Source organism: Echinops telfairi, unplaced genomic scaffold (genome assembly GCF_000313985.2).
Source record: "Echinops telfairi isolate 266 unplaced genomic scaffold, ASM31398v2 ScPeMD7_7468;HRSCAF=8506_0, whole genome shotgun sequence".
NCBI lineage: Eukaryota > Metazoa > Chordata > Mammalia > Afrosoricida > Tenrecidae > Echinops > Echinops telfairi.
Genome location: NW_022111369.1, coordinates 46,322,668 through 46,345,531, shown reverse-complemented (window position 1 = coordinate 46,345,531; position 22,864 = coordinate 46,322,668). Strand labels below are relative to the sequence as shown.

The following is a 22,864-nucleotide window of genomic DNA, read 5'->3' as shown; positions in this document are numbered from 1 at the left end:
GCCAGTGAAGACTCTGTGTAGGAATAGCCTTCTCCTGAGGATTCTGGGAACTCCTGTCTTCCTCCCTGGAGGCAGGCAGGACACACACTCTCCCTGTGAGATATTGCTGTTGAAAAGCCACATGGAGCTACACTGATGAAGCCAGAGCCCTGGGGCTGGAGGAGTGATGTAGAGACCCATGACAGCACTGAGATGCTTCCACCACTGGATCCACAAGAGGTTCCACCCACCGGCCTGTGTTCTTCCTGCATTCAGTGCCATTGCATGTGTTCGATGAGTCTGAAGAGGAATTTATAGACCGGTATCGGACATATGGGCTAATATCGGACTTATGGACTTGATCTGGACTGGGCTGGGATGTTTTCTTAATATACAATTACTCATTATATAAAGCTCTTTCTTACACACATATCAATCTCCCTGGATTTGATTCTCTAGTCTACCCAGACTACCCAGAGGAATATTACTTCTTGCCAACTTTGCAGTTGGCTTCATCAGTGACTCTGTCACCTTGAATGGGCAACCATACATTTACTTACTTAGAGGAAGTTGTTTTTTGCATTCTCCTACAAACCATGTGCCTGCCACACACTGTAAATTCCCAGGCTGTGGTGACTGGATCACAGAAACTGGAAAACGATGGAGACTGGGTGATTAGTTTTCCCTTCAGAAAGTGGAGGTGGTAAGGACTCAGTCGGCAGCGTAGAACTGCTCCACAGGGCCATTAAGGGGGCACAGAGCCTCTTCTCTTCCCAAAGAGCAGCTAGTGGTTTGCACCGCTCTCTGCATGAGCAGCCAGATGCTGAACCCACTGTGCCACCAGAGATCCTTGATGTAGGAGGTTGTTGCTCTGTGCCACTGAATGAGTTCCAGGACTCTGTAGAAAAGAATGAAGGAAGCTGGGGAAAGAAATAAATGTATGAATGACTGTGTGGAAGGAGGTAAAAAATAGAAACTGGAAAATGGAATGAAAAGATAATAGAATTTCTCTACCAACTGCCTAGTCCTGGTACCATCCTGCATAATTGTTAGGTTTTGGACCCACTGTTACAGCCATTGGATTAATACATCTCGTTGAGGGTCTTTCTCCATGACCCTCTACCAAGCATGAACCATTCCTAGGGAATTGTTTTTCTTGGTGTTGGAGTGGGATGAGCATTGAGCTGCTAACTTCAAGGACTTTTCAAAACCACCAGCTGCTCAGGGGGAGGAAGTAGAGGTTTCCTACTCCTGTAACTGTTTACAGTCTCAGAGGTCCAAAGGAGCCCTTCTACTCTGACCTGTGAATCTGATGGTGTCAGTGAAGTTTTCTTGTGAGTTTTTGGTTTCTTCTGTCAACATGTTCAAAGTAATTGAGAGGAAGTCTTGCCATCCTCATCGCTAAGGAGAATTCTAACTACTTCTTCCAAGACAGATGTGGTAATGTACCTCTTTAAAAATCTTAACGTCCTGGTCTTGCCCAAGCATGTCCCCTTCCTCCTTCCTCACAGTCATTCATAAGTTTTTTTCCAACAGCTCTCCCAAGACAGCCCAAGTTTTCACAAAAAGGAGAACAATAAAGTAAATCCCAGACAATCTCACAGACTATTGGAGGGAGTTCTACCGTGGGTAAGTGAGCAGAGTCGCCCAGTTGAATAGCTTAGATACTTTCCCTGAGTCTTAGCTCCGGGAATGTGAACAGCTCTTAGGGTGAGGGTGGAACTGAATCCCTGGACCACATCGCAAATCTCCAAGGTCTCCCAGATGAGCTCCAGGTCTCCTGTGAGCACCGTATGCACGTTGTCCCAGAGTTCTCTGGCTCAGTCTGAGTCTGGGGTTCTGGTCTCCCCATTCAAGGCTCAGGTATTTTTTAGCCCCGTCCCCCTCCCCGTCCCTGGCGATCCAGGAGTAACTTTCAGCTCCACGCTTGACCTCCAGACTAGGAGCTTGGCCCCGCCCCCAGGGGGGCGGGCAAATTTTTGGCTCGGCCCCGCCCAACACCAGGGATTAGGCGTCTGACTCCGCCCCCTGGCGGAGCCCAGGAAGTTGGCTGCTGGCCGGTTCCATTCGCCCGACGGGACCGAGGTCAGAACCGGCTTCCTGAAGTTCCTTCCCCCAGCAGGTGGAGCCTTCTGCCGGAAGACGGGTGCGCGGTCATGGCGGCGCCGGCTCGCAGTTTGGGGCTGCTTCACCGCCGCCTGGCCGGACTGCTGGCACAGGGCAGGGGGGCCGCTCCGCCCGTTGGGGGGACGGAAGCGGCCGGGTGCGCCTTCCGGGGCTTTCGGAGCAGCGGCGTGAGGTACGCGGGCTCCCGGGCCCTGGTCGGGGCGCGGTGGGCGGGGTTCTCGGGGCCGGACTGACGCTCGGGGGCGGCTGCGCGCCGGGCTCCGGGCTCCGGGCTCCGGGCTCCGGGCTCCGGGGCTCCGGGCTCCGGGTTTCGGGTTCCAGGTTCCGGGCTCAGCCCGCTGGGCTCTGCACGTGGCCTTGGCGTCGCGTTTGCCCCGGCTCTGGGCCCCAGAGCCGGCCGGTTCCGTGGTGTCTGAAAAAGGCGTAGTTGGGTGACTTAGGAAGGCATTTGAGGATTCTGGGGAAGTGTCCCGTGTATCCTGCTGGGAGTAGTGAGTCAGCCGATTGGGCTGCGCAAGGTAAAGGTCAGCAGTTCAAACCAGACCACTGCACCCCGCGAGAAAGTTGAGGCTTACTTACTACCCTTATAAGAGTAAGAGCCTCCCAACCCCTATGTTAGTGAGTGCCCTGTTGGGCCGCTACTGCAAGGTCAGCGTTTTGAAACAATAGACTAAAACCCTCTGTGGGAGAAAGATGAGCTTTCAACCCCGGGCACCCACAGGGGCAGTTCTGCTCTTTCTTACAAGGTCACTATGAGTCAGAATCGATTGAAGGGCAGTGAGATTTTTAAACATTTGGTTGTGCGTTTAACCGTTGTTGTTTTTTCTTTTGTGGTTTTTGTTGTGTAAAAAGGAATGAGTGCTGTCTAGATGGTTTCCTCTAGCATTTGAGTTTCTGATTTATGTTCTAAGTGGTCTTTTCCAGGAAAAAATTCTTACTGATGTTTACAAAATCGGCCATTAATAAAGATTTCTTAGTCTTTTTCTCCACGGTGCTTCTCCAACCTCCGTCTGGCGATCAGTGTTAGATTGAGTGCTTCTCTTTGGACCTAGCTGCTGGCTGTCCACAGATGCTCTGGAGTCAGCTGTGGCTCCTAGCAACCCCGTGTAGGAAACACTGCCTGGACCCGTGCCACCCATTCTCACAGCCCTGGTCAGCCCATCTCTTAGAGGGTCTTAATCTTTTTTACTGATCTCCTTTTAACAAGCATGATATTGTCCCAGTGACTGGTCTCACCAGATAACATGCCCCAAATGCTTGAGATGAAGTCTCTCTTTGCTTCTAAGGAGCATTCATTCTGACTGTACTTCTTCTGCGACACATTGGTTCTTCTGGCACTCTACGGTACTTTCAGGAATCTCCATCAGGACCATAATGCTAATGCATGGGTTCTTCTTGGGTCTTACTTATTGTCCACCTTTCACATGCATCTGAGGTGTTTGAAAAGACCATGGCTTGAGGCAGTTGCACTTAGCCCTCAAACTGACATCCTTGACTGTATCAATTGTTATAAGAGCTGTAAGAGCCCCCAGTAAGATGATTTAAAATAAAAAGTGACATCCTTGCTCCTCAACATTTTAAACAGGTCTTGTACAGCAGATTTTGTCCAATGCAGTATGCCCTTTGAATTCTTGACAGCAACTTCCATGAGTATTGATTATGGATCTAAGCAGAATGAAAACCTTGACATAATCCATTCTCTGTTGCTAGTCAATTTGTATGTTGTGCTGCTAACTGCAAGGTTAGCAGTGTGAAACCACCAGTTGCTCTTGAGGAGAAAGATGAGGCTTTCTGTCTCAGAAAACACTAGGACAGTTCTACTGTCTCCTATAGGGCTGCTATGAGTTGGAATTGCTTCCTTTGTAGTTAGTTTGATTTTGGGTGGTGGTGGTGGTGAGTGTACAGCACAGCATTGTACTTTAACATAGAATAGTATAGAGCCAATGCCTCTATCTGTATTGATTGCAGCTCCAAAAATCCTTGACAACTTTAATACTTTATCTGTTGGTTATGATTTTGCTTATTCGTCCAGTTGTAAGGATTTCTGTTTTCTTTATGTAGAGCTGTCATCAATACCAAAGGCTTTGGTCTTTATCAGTAAATGCTTCCAGCTCACTTCTTCAGCAGGCAGGGCTATGTCATCTGCATGTCTCAGGTTGTTAATGAGCCCAATATGGATACTATGTTCTTCAGATAAAACCAAAACCCATTGCCATTGAGTCAATTCCGAGTCAGAGCGACCTTCTATAGGGTTTCGAAGGCTGTGAATCTTGATGGGAGCATTTAGCTTCATCTTTCTCTCATGGACTGGCTTGAGGGTTTGAACTGCCAATCTTGGAGCTAGCAGTCCAACGCTTACCTAACATCAGCACCATAGCCCAACTTATAAAATAGATACTGCTTACTTAATTAGGATGGATCCCTGGTGGGGTAGTGTTTCCACGCTGAGCTGTTATCTGCGAAGTAGTTCAAAGCCAGCAGCTGTTCTGTGGGATAATCCAGTGGGCCAGTTTTGCCCTGTCCTGCAAGGTCCCTGGGAATCAGAATCGATTTGATGGCAGTGAGTTTGGTTTTGTTTAGTGACAAAGGAGCCATGGTGAGGAAATGATGAGTGCCAGGCCACTCACTGAAGGGCTGACGATTAGAACCCGTCAGTGGCTTTGTGGGAGAAAAACAATGCGACTACTTGCTCCCATTAGATGACAGCCTAGGAAACTCTTTGAGGACAGGTCTGCTCTGTCCTATAAAGTTTCTATGATGATGCAAACAATAACAGTCCATTAAATGACCTTCCCCACCTCACTGGATAGCTTCTATTTATTTCCAGGTAAGGTTTACCTTAGTAGAACGTTTCTAACTAGGGCATTCACAAAGAACCCACAAGCTTTCCAAAAAAAAGCCTCTGTGGGGTACAAACGCTGAAGAAAGGCCTGGCAGTCTGTTTCCACAAACTCCGGAGCACAGTTCTACTCGCCGGTGCGGCTGCCACGAGGGTGAGTGACCACCACAGTGAAGAGCTGGCTCTTTAACGAGATCTGTGAGAGAATAACAGGAATTTACCTTGAAAGACTGTCAGTTGGTTTGGATTTACCACCTCTATTGCCTAGGGAAAGTCGATACAGTATAATTCCCTTTATGCTGCAGAATTGAGTCACATGTCTATTTTAGTCATTTTACATTACTTATGTGGGTAGTTTATTATTCGAATTTCAGTTGATTTCCTAGCATGAGGATGATCCTTCAAAAAGGTACAAGTGGATTGATTTCTGACTGCGAGCCTGGTGTGAACAATCTCAAGTCCTTACTCTTTCCACACCTTGTGCACCTTGAGTAGAGTTAGACAACAGGCCATCAGTATGCTCAAATATTGTGACCACTAGCTTCACACACACTTGAACATGGCCATGCAGGATTGCTTGCACACACCCATCTTAGAGCGGATATGTATCTTTTAAATTAGATTTAAGGATCTCTTTATCATTTAATAGGTAGCCCTCATTGTCATGGTTATGAGTTGGGCTGTGATCCACAAGAACAGCAGTTGGAAACCACCAGAGAAAAGATGGGGTTTTCTCCTCCTGTACAGAGTTACAGTCTCAGAAACTCACAGGGGCAGTTCTGCCCTGTCATATAGGGTCGCGCAAAGTCAGCATGGTCTGAATAGCAGTTTTGTTTTGTGCTTTAATTGCTACAATGATTTTGAAAGCGATTCTTACGGAAAGAGCCCTGATGATGCATTGGGCTACAAGCATTGGGCAATGTAAATCCACCCCCTGCTCCTGGGGAGACAGATGAGGCATTGGCTTGTCTACAGTTGACAGCTCGGTAACTGAGGGCAGCTCGGCGCTGTTTGAGAGGGTTGCTCTGAGTCAGAATGGACTACTTGGCAGCAGGTTTCTTCTTAATGGAGATGTTGAGGGCTACTTCTAGCAATTGTCAGTGAATAAAAGTAAGTAATACTTTCACTATTTTTAGTTTGTGTAAGGCAGCTTTGCTCAAGCTAGGCCTAGGCTATGAGGTTGTGCTTTATGCCACTGAATAGCATACATACCCGTGAGGTTGGCTGTAAGGTGGAGAAGCACCTGTGGCGAGTGGGTCTCGGGTGGGGAGTGATTCGGACAGTGTGTTGATGCTTATTGGTGTCTTTTCTCTTCTAGGACCAGCAGAGAGAAGAGATTCCATCCTCCAGAGGTCGCCACTGTCTGCCTCCCCACTTGTCCCCATCCACAGCCATTTTCTTTTTTAATATCATATAGCAACAACTAAGTGATCTAGTGGTTTAAGATTGACAACAGCTCCTATTGATTTGAAATTTAAAACTTCGGTGATATAAATGACCATATTTATCACCAGTTTATGAGCTTCACAGATCCAGAAAGGGCACATAAAAGAGTATTCCTGGTCATTTTCTTCTTACTTCTGACTAACTAGATATTAGTAATAATAATAATGTGATTATATGCCCCGGAATCTTCTGGCGACCCACTGTACAACAGAACACAACAGTGCTGCCTCCTGGCTGTCCGCACCCTCATTCCTGTGTTGGAGCCCATTGTTGGAGCCACTGTGTCAGTGCATCTTCTTGAGGTACTTTCCCACGGACCCTCTCCTGTACCACGCATGATGTCCTCCCTCATGGCCTGATTCCCCCTTATCTGATGAGATGTCCACAGTACGTGAGAGGAAGTCTTGCTATCCTCACTTCAAAGTCACTGAACTTCCAAGCCGCGTTTTATGTGATTTTCCAGCAGTCCATAGGGTATTCCGTGTGCCTTGCCAACACCGCAGGTCAAAGACTTCCCTTGTTGCTGTTGTTGTTAGGTGCCAGTGAGCCAGTTCTGACTCTTCTCGACCCTTTACATCAGCGGTTCTCAACCTGTGGGTCGCGACTTCTTTGGGCGTCAGACGACCCTTTCACAGGGGTCACCCGATTCATAACAGTAGCAAAATTACAGTTATGAGGTGAAAACGAAAATAATTTTATGGTGGGGTCACCACAACCTGAGGAACTGTATTAAAGGGTTGCGGCATTAGGAAGGTTGGGAACCACTGTTATACGTGCAGCAGAGTAAAACACTGCCCAATTTTGCACCAGCCTCACGTCTTCCGTCTTCTTTATTTGTTGTTCAGCTTTGAGATGCTTAAGAAGTGGTTGGTAATACCATGCCTTGGTCAGGTGCCCCTTAGTCTAACCCTTTAAAGATGTCATGTGCAGCATATTGTCCCATGCAGTATGCTGATTTCTTTACTACTGCTTCCAGGAGTGCTGATTACGGATCCCAGTGAACTGAAATCTTTGCCAGCTTAATCTTTGTTCTCCTTAATGACATTATGTATTGCTCCCCTCGGGAAGATTTTTGCTGTCTTTATGGTGAGGTATAATCAGCACTGACGGTGGCAGTCTTTGATCATTTAAGTCTTTTTTTGCTTTCAGCAAAGTTGTGTTGTATGCATACCGCAGGTTGTTACTAATTCTTCTTCCAATGCTGATGCTGCGTAAAGAATTACAATCTTCAGATAGTCCAGCTTCTTGGTTGATTTGCTCAGCAAATAGATTGATTAAGTATGGTGAGAGGATACTTCCTTGATGGATACCTCGCCTGATTTTAAGCCACCCTGGACCCCTTAGTTGTATTGAAAAGCTATATTTTATTAGTTGCAGGAATTATTCTGAAAGAAGATTAAACCTCAAAAAACACCCAAACCCACTACCATTGAGTAACAGTTTCGTACCCCCAGGCACAGTTCTAGCCTGTCTTGTAGAGTTCTGGGAATCAGAATTGACTTGATAGCAGTGAGTGTGCTTTTTTGTTGTTGAAACGCTTGAGAAATAGAAATAAGAAACTCTGGTTTAAAAATTTTTCCCATTTCACCTTTCTGTGAGAGGAGCTTATAGATCAAAATGCCCCTGTACTGTACACATCGCAGTCTTTGGCCTAGAGCTTTGCACCTGTGGAGCATGAGTGGCATGTCCTATCGGAGTAAGGAGGTTAGAGACCTTGTATTTTGGTGCTGCGCTCAAAGCAGGTCTGCAGGTATCCACAATAGCAGGACTTCCCAAAACCTGCTTTAACTTGGTCTTTCTGAACTGCACTATTTGATAATAAAAATCCCAAACATTTGTTTCATTTTTATCCTGTTGCTCAGTGATGCCGTTAAGGAGCTTCCCCTCTTCTGTATGTCTGTGAAAATGGCAGGGGTGGTGTGGTGGCGAGGAGGAGACCAATTCCTGTGAGGTAGAGAGGTTAAGCCTGCCTCCTGCCTTCAGCCTTCTTTACTCTTCTGACACCACCCACCCTGCCCGTGGCACTCTGCTTCTCTGCTGGGGAAATATGCTGTCTGATAACTTGTTGCAGTGGCAACCCAGGACTCAGCAACAGTACATAATGATCATGAGGTTTATTAGGGAAGTTAACAGGTGGTAACTCAAGGATCAGAATGTTAAGGTTATATTCTTTTCTATAGTCACTGGTCCTCGACTACTCAGCCCTTAACTTTTGCCCTACTCAGGTAAGTACTATAAATCTTTAGTGCACATAATGCCCAAAGGACACCCCACTAGACAAGCCTTCCTCCTGCCCAAGGCACTCAGCTTTATTCTTTCCGTGGGCTAGGAAGCTCACCCCTCTTCTGCTCTTTTTAGTGCTGCTTGGGCTGCTGTCGCCACCTCTCAGTGCAAAGATCCCAGGTGCAAAGGCTAAGTTCCACTTGTGGCTCTTCTTAATGATGAGAATCCCTCATTCGGACTTCTGAGAGTCATTTTATATACCTACTGGGGTGGCAAAACTGACCAGTCCATTCACTCGTGTCCCATAGACCTGATTTGCATGTTTCCACACTCATTGGGTGGGAGACACAATGACTGGCAAGAAGAGCCATAGTCTTGCTGCACCACAGTGTCTTGCTGCTGCCAGTGCCTTTACAGTTTTTGAAGCTGGGCTAGCATGTAAAGTGCCATTTCTTTAAAGGAGGCCTGTGCTGTAGCTGGAGTGCTTATGAGTCAGCCTGCTAATCACAAGGTCAGCAATTTGAAATGACCCGCCGCTCCACAGGAGAATGAGGCTTTCTACTCCCTGAAAGAGTTACATTCTTGGAGACCCACTCGGCAGTTCTACGCTGCCCTCTAGGGTCACCGTGAGTGAAAATTGATGTCAATGGCAGTGAGTTTGACTCTGATTTCTTTTTAATGGCACTGTCGTTGGGTGCCTTCCAGTCAGTTCTGGTTGTCATAGTGACCCCGCGTGTAGCAAAACCAAACCTTGCTCCTCCCTGTGCCATCCTCACACCTGCTAGGTTGGAGACCACGGTTGCAAACACCGTCAGCTCGTCATGTTGAGGCTTTTCCTCTCTTGCTGCCCTCTGCTTTCCTAAGCATGGTGTCCTTTCTCAGATACTGACCTCTCCTGACACTGTGGCCAAAACTTTCCTCCAGGTCTGATGCTGTGGTCTTCAGATAAGCCCCAAGCTTCTCTGATTAGTTGCTGAGCTTACAGATTTAATAAGCATGGTGAAAAAATAAAACCCTAACATAGCTTTCTTGATTTCAAACCATGCAGTATTCCCCTCAAAGTTCAGTACCGTGTGAGCACCATGAAGTGTTCTAGAATTCCCATTCTTCTCAAACACTATCCGTAGCTTGTGGTGCACACATTTGCCTGCCTTTGCTCAGTAAAACAAACATCTTTCTGGTATTCTCAACTTTCACCGAGATCCCGCTGGCATCAACAGTGAGAACCGGTGTTCCACATCCCCTTTTGGATCCAGCTTGAATTTCTGGCAGCTCCATGTCAATGTACTGCCACAAGCATCGAATGAGCTTCAGCATTTGCCATTGTTGAATGTGCTTTATAGAGACTTTTAGTGGCTTTCAGACGTGAGGGGAATCATGGTTTAGAAAGTAGTGGACCAGTGTTAACGATGGGAAATTGGGCAGAAGAGACTGGTGGTTGCATCACATAGCTAATGTAATTGATGTCACTAAATTGTACACGTGAAAGTGTTGAATTGCTAAAAGTTGTGTTTCACGTATATTTTTACAGTAATAAAAAGACCCTACATTTTTGGAGCTAATCAAGGACACTGGTTTATTTATTTATTTTTAACGGGCCTTTTGCAGTGGGTAGTGAGAGGAACCCTGGTGGCTTACACGTTGGGCTGCAAGGTCACTGGCTCAAAACCATCAACTGCTGCATAGGAGAATGATGAGGCTTTCTAGTCCCATAAATAGTTACCATCTCAGAACTCTACAGGGGCAGTCTTATAATTTGTGAGTTGGAATTGACTTGATGGTAGTGAGTTTGGATTTTGGAATCACTCAGAAATGAACAACCTATTCCTTCATAATCTGTTTCAGCCAAGAAGTTGCACTGAAACTTGTTCACCTTGGCAGACCCTCCTGTTACTTGAAATACAGGCCATATAGCTTCTGGCATAGCAGCTATGTGTAAGCCACTACAGTACTGCAAACTGTCAGACCAGTAGTGGAGATACCCTCTAACTGGCTCCCCCAGCCCCCACCCCAAAAGGAGCCCTGGTTGCACAATTGTTAGGCACCCGGCTGTCAACCACCTGCCTTGAGGGAGAAAAGACCTGGCGATCTGCTCCCGTCAAGATTTCAGCCTAGAATACCCTTACAGGGCAGCTCTGTAACCTAAAGGTTCTCTTTGGAATCAGTGTTGACTCGGTGGTACACAAAAATCCCTTTGTCTCTGCTATTTCTGATAAACTTTGTCATGAATGTAATTTTGTCTTTAGGTAAGTTGGTTTTATTAATATTTGGTTAGCCCTTACTCTGTTAAGCATTTCCTAAATAAATGGAAAAACAGGTTTGAGTACATCCAATCTCTGCAAAAATATGCCCTACATGTGGTTTGCAATTGCAGACAGGTCTCATAGTTGCTTTTCCTGCTTTTGAAGCACTTACTAAATCCTGCAGCACGGTTTTGAATCAAATAGTCTAATGTTATATAACAAATTTAAAGAATCATTTTGCCATGTTCAGTGAGGCGTTCTTAACCTGTGACCTCTTAGGTCCAGTTCAGGGGATTTATAAACTTGAATGAGAGATCACTAACCTTTCAATAAATCTGTTCTCTTGTGAATGTTGGCAACAAACCACACTAATATTAACAATATAGGGGGACATAGAAAAGTTTGTGGAAAATGGAATTAAAATAAGAAAAAAATTAATATAAATTTTATATTGCAACATGGGCCAACAAGTTCTTGACTTTTGTAAGTGATGATACTGTTAGTCCATCCCTAAAGAACTAAGGGCCCTGGGAATTTATGTCAGTGGAGTCTCCTTTTATATTATTAAATGAAAAATGGATGCCCTTTAACGATTTTTTAGATTAGAAAACTAAAAGAAGTGGGAGGGAGTTAAATCAATACTGTAAGTTGGATACCTAACGATTTCCCATCCAAACTCTTATAAAATTGCTCTTGTTTGAGGAGAGGAATGAGAACAAGTGGAGCTTTCCTGCATGTTTTTCTGCTAAAGTTTTGGCTGATGTTTGTAACACACTCATAATCAAATGTTAGCATTTTTGACCCTCAAAGTCAGCAAACAAAATGCCTTGGCATCCCCCCAAAAATCCAAAACTATGTTTGACTTTGACTGGACCACTTCTCTGTATTGGTAGCTGTTACAGTGACTGTACTTTGTCCTCAGAATTGACCAGGAAAACGAAAATTCTTTGAAGAAATGCACCAGGATCTTGATTCCACGTGTTTAAAATTTCCATTGTGAGTTTTAATCTTCTCAGCAGCTGAGCTGGACACCAAAGTTTTGGCACTCATGTAGTGGAAAGTTTGCTCAACTTTAATTTTTCAGTCAGAATTGTGTAAGTTGAACGAATTCAGATGTCGGTGATGTTACCTATTGCTTTTGCATTAAATCGCCAGACCTGATTGAGGGCACAAATAAGATGAGATTTTTTTCCTTCAGAGATTGATGTGGATGATCTGCCATTGTGGGCTTCATCTTAATTTTGGTGCCTGAATAAAAAAGAAATCCAAGCAGTTTTTCCCATAATATGCATTTTCCATGAACTTTATGATGGTCCTTTATACTTGAGGTATTGCCGATGAAAATCATAAATCACAGTTCATGCAGGTATCTCAAAAGATATCTCGTACAATCATTACCACTTTATCTAGATATTAGACCTATATATTAGTTGAAGTCAAGTTGTCTCAGACTTATGCAGATCTTATAACGATAAAATACTGCCTTGTCTTCTGCTATCTTCCTGATGGTTAGTGTATTTGAGCCCATTATTGTGGCTATTTTTCTGACCCATCTCATTTATATTTCACTCTTCTTACCTTCTACTACAACAGACAGGATACCAATTCTAGTGACTGGTCTTTCCATTTGATGTCACCAAAGTGATGAGAGAGAGCTCTTGATATCCTTGCTTCTAAGCAGCGTTCTAGTTCTGTTTCTCCTAAGACATTTTCATTGAGTTTTCTTAAAGAAACAAAGGAAATCACCCTTAGCTGAATAATGTCCTTTAACATTGAAAAGTTTTACTTCAGAGCCACATGTTCATACCGAAAGAGCCACATTTGTCTAGAGAGCCACATTTTGCCAATCCTTGCTGTACGGGAAAGATACTTCAAGCGGTTTTTCTAAAGAATCAATGCAAAAAGTCACATAAAAAAAGTCATATCACCATCTGGAGTCTGCTGAAAGCCATCATGGTGACCATGCTGCTATGTGCAATACTGGTGGCTTAGATTCCAGCCTCACAGCAGAACACAAGCCACTGCAGAAGGACAGACTTACAGATGTGTGGTGGACCTGCCACTACATTCTCTTACTAGATGCTTTCTTGAAAAACCAAGTTTTAGCAATATTTTAATAAAATTGCTTTCCTTTGTCACTATATATTTTTTATTATTCAAGAGCATTGTGCTGAGCAGGTGTGCAGGAAGTTCTCTGGATTGCCAAAGGGATTGTATCATGCCAGATTTTAACATCTAAATTTTATGCAATGTTAGTTTGAAAACCCACGGATCCAATTTAGATTCTGACTTTTTGATTTACATGTTAAGTCTGAAAGTTAACAGCTTATAGAGTTGGATATCAGAACGAATGATACACAATAGAGACAACTTTGTGAAGTTTGGTTCCCAGACTGGCTCTCACAGGGGAACTAGCAAGCTCCAAACCCATGTGGTTTGTTAGGGTCCAGAGATAAACTGGGCTCGCACACACGTGCACAGAGGAGCAGAGTTCAACTACAGTTTTATTAAAGCATAGAGCTACTTCAGAAGAAATGAAGCGGGTCCCTCTTGTGACTTGAGAGGGACACCGTAGCACAGATAAGACGCACTATTCACAGAGACTGATGTGGATCCGCCTTTGGGAGCTGAGATGACCTTGTCTAGAGGAATGCTTCTAGTTTTTATACGGCACTCAAATGCGAGGGGTTTCTGCTCTGAAGGTAGTCAAGCAACTTTCTAATCTAGTTACTCCGTTTGTCCTCGAGTCTCACACAGCATTTCTCTGTTTCATCTGGGCTGCTGCTCTGGACCAGAATTTGACTTTGGGTACAGTCCTGTGCCAGGATTTCCACTGGGACCTGGCTTCAAGGTTCAAGTGTTTGCCAAGCCAGTTCTCACGGAGTCCTCTGTTCGTGACTTGTTTCTTAGGATCCTTTGTTCATTCCCTTAGCAGGCAGGGCAGAAACCCCTGTTCTACCCCTATTCTTTGTTTTGCATTAATTTACAAAAGTATAATTTTTGGTAAAATGACTTCAAAGGCTGAGTATGTAGGATGTTTTAGGAATAATTCCTTTTATAAAAATTAATACAAGGTTAGTCCCAATGGGTTAAGCCCTGGTGGTGTAATGGATCTGTGTTGGGCTGCTATCCACAAAGTCAGCAGTTTGAAACCACTAGCTCTCCACAGGAGAAGGATCCTATAAAGAGTTACAGTCTGGGAACCACAGGGGCAGTTCTACCCTTCCTGTAGGATACCGTGAGTCAGAATTGACCTCGAGGCAGTCCATTTTTAGAGTCCCAAAAGGTGGAGGTTAAATATGCCCCCAAATGTTCCATTTTCAAAGTCACTCTACCACTCCATTATCCCTGCTGTCAGGTACCCCTCCTCCTCTTAGAATCCTCCCGTACATGCCCAGCACCTGCACTCATACACAGAACTTGCAGCGAAGGAACATGGCTCTCTTCATAATGGATGCTGGTAAGTCCCCAATCCAAAGTCCACACGTCCGTCTGGAGGATCCTGTCATGCGCAAGGCTGTGGATGCTGTTGAAATCAGACTAGGAAATGGGATTCACCTCAAGGCCCGAGAACAGGCGGTCCATCAGACAGGCAGACCAGATGCAGCATCACAGAATGCCGTCCACACCTGCCTCACAGTGAGATCCCCCAGCCTATAGCTGAGATGGCTCACTTAGTACCCATCAGCGAGCATGGCAATCACACACAGCTGCATCCTATCATACAATCGGTATCTTTCCTTCCCCTTCTGACCTAGACCCATCTGGGAAAAGTCATTTGGTAAAAAAGCCATTCACTGCACTGCAGATGTGAAATGATATGTTTCTGAAAGGGCTAGAAACAGGAATCTTGATGGCACAAGTAGCTAAGTACTTGGCTGCCAACCAGAGGACTGGAGGGTTCAGTCTAGTCTCAGAGGCCTTGGCAAATGAGCCCAGCAATCTTCCATGTAAAATTACAGCCAGGAAAACCCTATGGGGGCAATTCCCCATCACACGTTGTTAGGTGCCATTGAGCCAGTTCTGACCCATAGCGACCCTATGCACAACAGAAGAAAACACGGCTCAGTCCAGCAACATCCTCACCGTGGTTCCAATGCCTGAACCACTGTATTAGCCCATCATTGAGAAGCATGGACTCCGTCACATAGGTGGCCATCAATCAGAATTGAATTGAAGACACCAAACAATACCATGTGAGCTTACTCCTTTTAAGCATTCTTTTACTTTAAAAACATTTACTTCCTTGGGGGAGCTGTACTTTAGTGATTTTATTCCATATGTCATTTTTCTCTGATTTGCCATGGCTTCATTTCTATTGTATTGTGATCCAAATGTTTCGAATTGTGCCCTAAGATATGAAGCAGCTTCACAGAATGTTAGGACCTGCAGAGAGCTTTAAATTGCTGATTGTATTAGGCTTTTCCATCTTTGTGGTTACTAAAGTAGTTCATTTTAGCCCTACTTAAAAGTTAGGATGAAAAGGGAGATTGGAAACAAGATACAGAACTTACGCCATGTATACACATTAAAAAACATGGTGGGTCTTGGGTGGTTATTATAATATTTTGAATTTTGATTGAAAAAGAAAAAGAGTGACACCCCCCTCTCCCCCCCCTGTTTAATACTGTCGGGATAGAGACCTGCCCTTGATCATCATGCTCGGTAGTGTAGAGGGGCAGCGAAAAGGATCAAGGTCCTCATGGAGATGGAGAGACACAGGCAGGAATGGGCTTAAGCATCGGAGCTATCAAGAGGATGGCACAGGACCTGGCTGTGCTGCCTTCTGCTGTGCATACGCTTGCTGTGGGTGGGGACCACCTTGATGGTATCGAACAACAACTAGTTTATTAATTAGACACGTTATTTAGTTCTAGGAACTATAGCGTAGGCTAGCTAGTTTACTTTCTAGACATACATAAAAGTGCTCACGGGAGCAACACGGAATGCCTTTCTTGTCTCCTGATGCTCCTGATTAAACAAATAGGAACAGGCTTCAAAAAGCTCAAGGAAAAATGGAATCAAAAGAGAATGGAGTCGTTAAAACTATATCGAGGCCTCTTTGTATATTTCCATCTTTTACTTAACAGAAAGTAGGAAAAAGAGTCCTTTTTTGCAAATCATTAAATCAGCTCTTAGCAAAATCTTATGTAAGCAAAATCTTATGTAAGGCAAGCATTGGATGTTTTCATTTTGCAGATAAGGAAATGACATCCCCTTTAGAACACTGCAGTGACTTCCTCAACTTCCTTATGACTGGTGATGGGAATCAGGGCTGACACTCAGCAAGCAAAGACAGGTGTGTTGTGTGAAAGGTAGCTAGGGGGTCAACATTATTTCATACTTGTTGTGCACTAATGCAGAGTGGTGTTAATCAAATTAGCGTACCTTTGAAAGTAAAAACCAAGCCAAGCTCACTGCCAGCGAGTCAGTTCTGATTTGTAGTCACCCTATAGGACAGGGTGGGACGGCCCCTGTGGGAATCTGAGACTATAACTCTTCAGGGGAGTAGAAAGCCTTCTTTCTCCCGAGGAACAGTTGGCGTTTTGAACTGCTGGTCTTATGTTTAGCAGCCCAGAGTGTAAACATGCCATCAGGCCTCCTTTGGGAGTGAGAAGAGGCACTAAATGAACACTATATCTGAGATACTTGTTTCCTGACTGATAAATGGATGAATATTGGTGGTCAATGAAACAGTTCTATTCATGACTGCATTCACAGATGAACTAGATGCTACCTAGCTACCACTATCAATTGCTCTGAAAGGGATCACATTTGGATGTTTTATATAAGGGGGGGGCAATGTGGAATAAAACTCAAAATCACAATAAAATAAAAACACCAGGCTTATTGATTGGATAGAGACTGATGGACCCCTTCACCCTTAGTTACCCTTCAGGTGAAAATGAACTCAGCCCCCATGGCTTCATTTTAGCAAAACAATAATGGACCATAAGGGACACAAGGGCCTATAATGTCTATAGGGTCTATATGGTAGGAACATACTCCTTAGATAATCGAGTATTTGAGATAAAATGGTTAGCATTTACTCAAACACAAAGTTCAGGAGGGTTAGGAAAGAAAGAAGAATTGAAACAGGAAACCCAGGGAGGTATTGGAATAAGCAAAACAAAATGCTTATGAATTGCTGAATGCCTTTGTCTAGTCAGTACATTTTCCCATTAAGCCCCCATCGACTTCATATCAGACTGTGCCTCCACAGGGCTGGGCCTGCTGGAGCTCTGCAGTGACCAAGGGAAGCAATAGAAAGAGCTAGCTGTTATGGAAAGTGCTCGGTGTCCCTATTCATCATTGAGCCAAAAATGTCACTTAGGTCAGTGTCTTAGTTGACCCAGTGCTGCTGAAATACAAGTATCACAACTGTTGTTGTTGTTGCACAGTCAAGTCACTTTCAACCCAAAGAAACCCTACGTACAGAAGAAAGAAACTGCCCGATCTTGCAACATCCTCACTTGTTGAGCCCATTAGTGCAGGAACTCTGTCAGCCCATCTTGTTGAAGGTCGTCTTCTATACTGACCTCCTATTTTAACAAGCGTGATGTGCTACTCCAAAGACTGTACCCTCATGGTAACCTATCGAAATCAAGTGAGACCAAGTCTCACCAACTTAGCTTCAAGGAATTCTCCAATGGTACTCCTTCCAAAACGGACCTGTTCATGCTTCCTGCAGTCTATGGTGCATTCAGTGCTCTTTGCCAATACCACAAGTCAAATGCATTGATTCCTCTTCAGTCTTTCTTCTTCATTGTCCAGCTGTCCCATGCACATGAGACGATTGAAAATAGGATGCCTTGTGTCATGTACACCTTAGTTGGTAAAGGTACATCTTTGCTCTTGTACACTGCACACAGGTCTTTTGCAGCACATTCGCACAGAGTGATATGTCATCTGCTTTCCTGACTGCTGCTTCCAGGACAGTAGATTGTGGATCAATGTAAAATGAAATCCTTCACAACTTCCTTTACACAGAATGTAGATTTCAAGGACGGAAATAACTTTTCTTACGGCTCTGTGAACTAAAACCTTGAACGCTGGCGGCGTCCTGCTTCCAGCTGTGTCTTCCACAGATGTAGTCATCTGATTTCTGTGCAGTCCATCTGGAGAGGCCTATGCGTATTGTCGAAGGAGGGTATTTGCTATGAACAAGTTGTTGGTTTTGCAAAATTCATTCATGTGATCACCGACTTCATTTCTATCACCAAGTCCATATTTTCCAACTATTTTCTTTTCTCTTCGTTTCCAACTTTTGCATTCTAAGTCATCAATATCTATCAAATCATCGTGATTGCATGTTTGATCAATTTTTGACTGAAGTTATTGGTAGAATTCTTCAGTTTTGTGGTTGGTGCACTCATTTGAATAATAGTTGGATTGATTGCATTCCCTTGAAGTTGGGTAGGTATAATCCTTTCACAGACAGCATTGTACAGCATGATGGATTTCAAAATGTCCCTTTTGTCAATGAATGCCAAACCATTCTTCTTCATTGTTTTATTCCCGGCATAGTAAATCATGATTTTCTGATTCAAAAGGGCCAGTACTACTCAATTTAAGCTCACTTGTGCTTTGGATATTGATCATTAGGGGTTTCATTTCATTTTTGATGATTTCCAATTTTTCTAGATTCATAATTCACACATTCAAAGTTCCGATCATTAGCAGTTTTTTGCAGCTGTTTCTCCTGACCATCAGCCAGTGAAGATCCTGAAGGCTCCCCTCCCACAGCTTTTACCTGACTCATGGTCAACTGCACTCGAGTAATCAGCTCCTCCTCGGTCACATGTTGAGTGCCCTCTGACCCACAGGACCTGTCTTCTGGCTCTGTCTCCAGCAACATGACGCTTCCATTCGTCAGACTGTCAGGAGCTGACAGTGTTTTGAAGCTGTGCATTTAGCTTTTAACAGCAACTTCCCCTCAAGTGTGGGGCCCAGTCTTTCTTCATTGTCTGTTGGTTGTCTGGAAGCTCCACTGACACCGGTGCACTGTGGGTGACCCTGCTGGCATTTGAAATACCAGTGACAGCTTGTAGCATCGCAGCAACACAAGCCACCACAGTATAACAAATAGACCAAGAAGTGGTGGAATGTGGGAATATATTCATGGCATAAAATCAAAAGAAGGATATGAAAAAATTGTAGGTATATTATTATGTGTTAAAATGTGTCTAGCATATAGATAAAGATTAAAAACAAAGAATACAAAATGAATGATGACGTAGGATGTATTCTGGATGTTTTCCTATTTTAAAATGTTTATAAAAATGTTATTGGATCATGAAAAAATAATTATAATTTATAAATTATCAGAGGTTCATGAGGGAGGGGACAGGGAGGGAGGGGAAATGAGGAGCTGATACCAAGGGCTCAAGTAGAAAGAAAATATTTTGAGAATGACGATGGCAACAAATGTACAAATGTGCTTGACACAATGGATATATGTATGGATTGTGATAAGAGTTGTACAAGCCCCCAATAAAATGATTAGAAAAAAATGTTATTGGATATGTTTTCTTGAATTCTGTCAAAAGTAAGTAAAGAAAAAAATGTATAAAGCATATGAAAAGGATAAGAATGGTTATATAATTAACAACTTTATACCTGCCATCGAGTTTAAAAGCAAAGTTATTACTGCTGTTAATGACATCTTTGTGTAATCGTCATTTGTCCAAAGCCTTATTTTTTATCACAGAGTGAAGCATTGTCCTAAAATTCAAGTTTAGAATTGCACTCTTTCCTTTAGCACTCCATCTCTAAGCATTGCATTATTTAGTTGGGCATATTAAAAAAATAAAGCATACATTTAATGAACTGCTTCTGACTCACAGCAAATCTATAGGACAGAGCAGAACTGCCCCATCAGATTTCTAAAACTCTGTGAGGTCTGTGGGAGCAGACTGCCAGTCGTTCTCCCTTGGAGTGGCTGTTGGGTTCGATTCTTCAAGCTTCCAGTTCAGAGCTGAGCGCTTAATCACTGTAACACTAGGCCTCTTGATTGAATATGCTGTGGTGGTTGGAGTTTTGGATTTTGCCAGATGTTTTTGTTTCATTTTTCTTATGAAATCAGAAATGACTACTATAGACATTCATTATATAGATATATATCACTCAGTGCATTGAGTTGCTGGTGATAGGAGAGTGTGATACTCACTGCCATTGAGTCATTGTGGCCCTATGTCGGGGTCTCAGTATATCTTTATGGACACAAACAGCTTCATCTTTCTTTCAAGGAGCTGCTGGTGGGTTTCAACTGCTGACGTTTCAGTTAAGAAGCAGCTCAGTGTCTAACACACACTACTACCAGATTACAACTATGTGAATTCAATTCTTGACAATTTTTCCCCCAAAAGTGGTTACAGTAGTTCAAACATGCATCATGGTATTTAAGTGTTCTTGTCCACCCCCTTGTCAACACCGGATATTTTCTAAGTTTTAGACTTTAATCAATTAGTTAAATGACATATGATTGTAGTTTTGGTATGTATTTCCCTTACTACTGGAGTTTAGACATCTTGTTATTTAGAGTTCCTCTTCTATGTGATGCTTGTTTATCTCTTTTGTTCATTTTTCTATGGATTATTTGTGTCTAATTTGTAGTAGTAACTCAACCATTTTGAATACGAATCCTATATTGGTTATGTATGCATGGAAATATCATCAGTATGTGGCTTGCCATTGTGCTTATTTTATGGCTATGTTGGATGAAACATTCATAATTCTAATAATGCTGTTATTTAACTGCCTTAACCTCTGGAATTTGCACTCTTTGCATATTAAAAAAAAACCCACAAAAAACTTCACCATCGAAGAAGGCTGATGGTGCCCGGCTATCAAGACCTATAGCGTCTGGGGACTTAAAGGCTTAAAAGTAAACAAGCGGCCATCTAGCCCAGAAGCAACAAAGCCCACATGGAAGCAGCACACCAACATATGTGATCATGAAGGGCCGAATGGATCAGGCTTCAAACACCAAAGGCGGGGGGTGGGGTTGGGGTGGAATCATATCATCATCAATGAGGGTGGCGCGTGATGGGGATCCAATGCCCATCTGTAGACAACTGGACATACCTTGCAGAGGGGTAGTGGGGAGATGAGTCACTTAGGATTCAGTATAGCAATAATGAAACCCACAACCTTCCTCTAGTTCTTAAATGCTTCCTCCCCCCAACTACTATGACCCCAATTCTGCCTTGCAAACCTGGTTAGATCAGAGGATGCACAGTGGTACAGATGGGAACTGGAAACTCAGGGAATCTAGGACAGATGAACCCCTCAGGACCAGGGGTGACAGTGGGGATACCAGGAGGGAATGGGAGGGTAGAAAGGGGGAATTGATCACAGGGATCTACATATAACCTCCTTTCTGGGGGATGGGCAGCAGAGGGATGGGTGAAGGGAGACGCCGGGCAGTGTAAGATAAGATATAATAATACTTTATAAATTATTAAGGGTTCATGGGGGAGGGGGGAGGGGGAAAAAGGAAAATGAGCTGATTCCGGGAACCCAAGAGGAAAGCGAATTTTGGGAGTGATGAGGGCAACAAATGTATTGGTGTGCTTTACACATTTGATCTCTGTATTGTGATGAATTGTATGAACCCCAATAAAATGATTAAAAAAAACAAAAACAAAACTTCACCATCCCTGATAACATGTTTGTCACAAACCCCAAGGGGACCCACAGTTGATGAGGCTGGCTGGCTGAGGAATTGCCAGTAACTTTTGAGACACTCTAATCTGGATCTAAAAATCCCAGTGATTTTTTCATTAGAATATCTATCGTCCGTGTTCTCAGAGGTAGAGTCCCCACTCTAGTCTGCCTGCTAGGAGCCCCACTAGGAGTACTTTCAAGATGAAGAACTACTTGCTGCGAGGAAGAACCCTTCGACAGCACAGCGGGCCCACTGTTGGGCAGCTCTCGTGACTAACAGTGCTTCCAGGTGTAGAACCTAGGTTCAGGGCTCCCAAATCTACTTGTTTGTTACTATGTAGAGTCTCATTGCTTCTCACTCATGAAGGCGCTTCAATATTTTGGGGTCCACAACCTTGCCCCAATCACCAGACGGTTCTCCAGTCTTTCTCTTTGTGTACATGGCACAGATGCCAGCTCCCTCACGATCCTTTCCAACATTTCAGCATCCCTCTTAAAACAAGCTGCCCTGAAATCATCACTGTGATTAGACACGTGGTCTGATCAGCGCAGATGACAAGGGGGTGCTGAGACTCCATTGATAGACCTGTGCTTTGGTCCATGTTGTTGTCTAGGAGTACACCTGGCAACTAAATCACAGTTAACTGGAGAACTGGATGTCCTGCTTTGCCCAAGATAGACTACCTTGAACCTCATCTCTTATTTTTCCTTTCTAACCAAATTATTAGCCATTGCATTAAAATAAGCCTAGACACATTTAGTAAAATTCCACTGGATTCTTCCAGCTTTTTCCATGATGCTATCTAATGTTGTATTTATTGCATTGGGTAAAGCTGTTGCACGCGACCTATTTAATGTGTAAAACAGTAAGCATATCACTCAGGGGACTATGGCATGCCTGACCCAAGCTATGGCATGAAGAAATATATGCATCAGATAGATTGTAATGTAAAACTAAAAGGCCAAGTTTGAACTTTTGCACCATTATGGACATATGTATAAATCTGAAGGAAGCACGCACCTATAATTGAAACAGATTAAGTTTTGAGTGTTCACTTGGAGAATTATGAATTTTTGCTCACTCTTTTAAAAATCATCTTATTGGGGGCTCATACAACTCTTGAACAATTCTTCCATCCATCCATTGTGTCAAGCACATTTGTACATTTGTTGCCATCATTATGCTCAAAACGTTTGCTTTCTACTTGAGCCCTTGGTATCAGCTCCTCATTTTTCCCCTTCCTCCTTGATCCTCCCTCATGAACCCTTGATAATTTATAAATTATTATTATTTTGTCATATCTTACACTGTCCAACATCTCCCTTCACCCACTTTTCT

The 22,864-nt window shown here is 43.7% G+C and overlaps 1 protein-coding gene across 3 annotated transcripts in view; it reads left to right on the top strand.

The window, feature by feature from the left end:
- Positions 1 to 2,207: 2,207 nt before the first annotated feature.
- MTHFD2L (methylenetetrahydrofolate dehydrogenase (NADP+ dependent) 2 like) overlaps positions 2,208 to 22,864 on the top strand; it is a 165,616-nt gene continuing 144,959 nt past the window's right edge. For 2 of the 3 annotated variants that reach the window (XM_045284284.1, XM_045284283.1), the window contains exon 1: positions 6,379 to 6,693. In XM_045284284.1, coding sequence (XP_045140219.1) covers positions 6,566 to 6,693 — 128 coding nt within the window. In that variant the 5' untranslated portion in view covers positions 6,379 to 6,565. Of the gene's footprint in view, positions 2,279 to 6,378; positions 6,694 to 22,864 lie in introns of those variants that run through there. The other variant, XM_004703199.4, reaches the window with a different exon arrangement.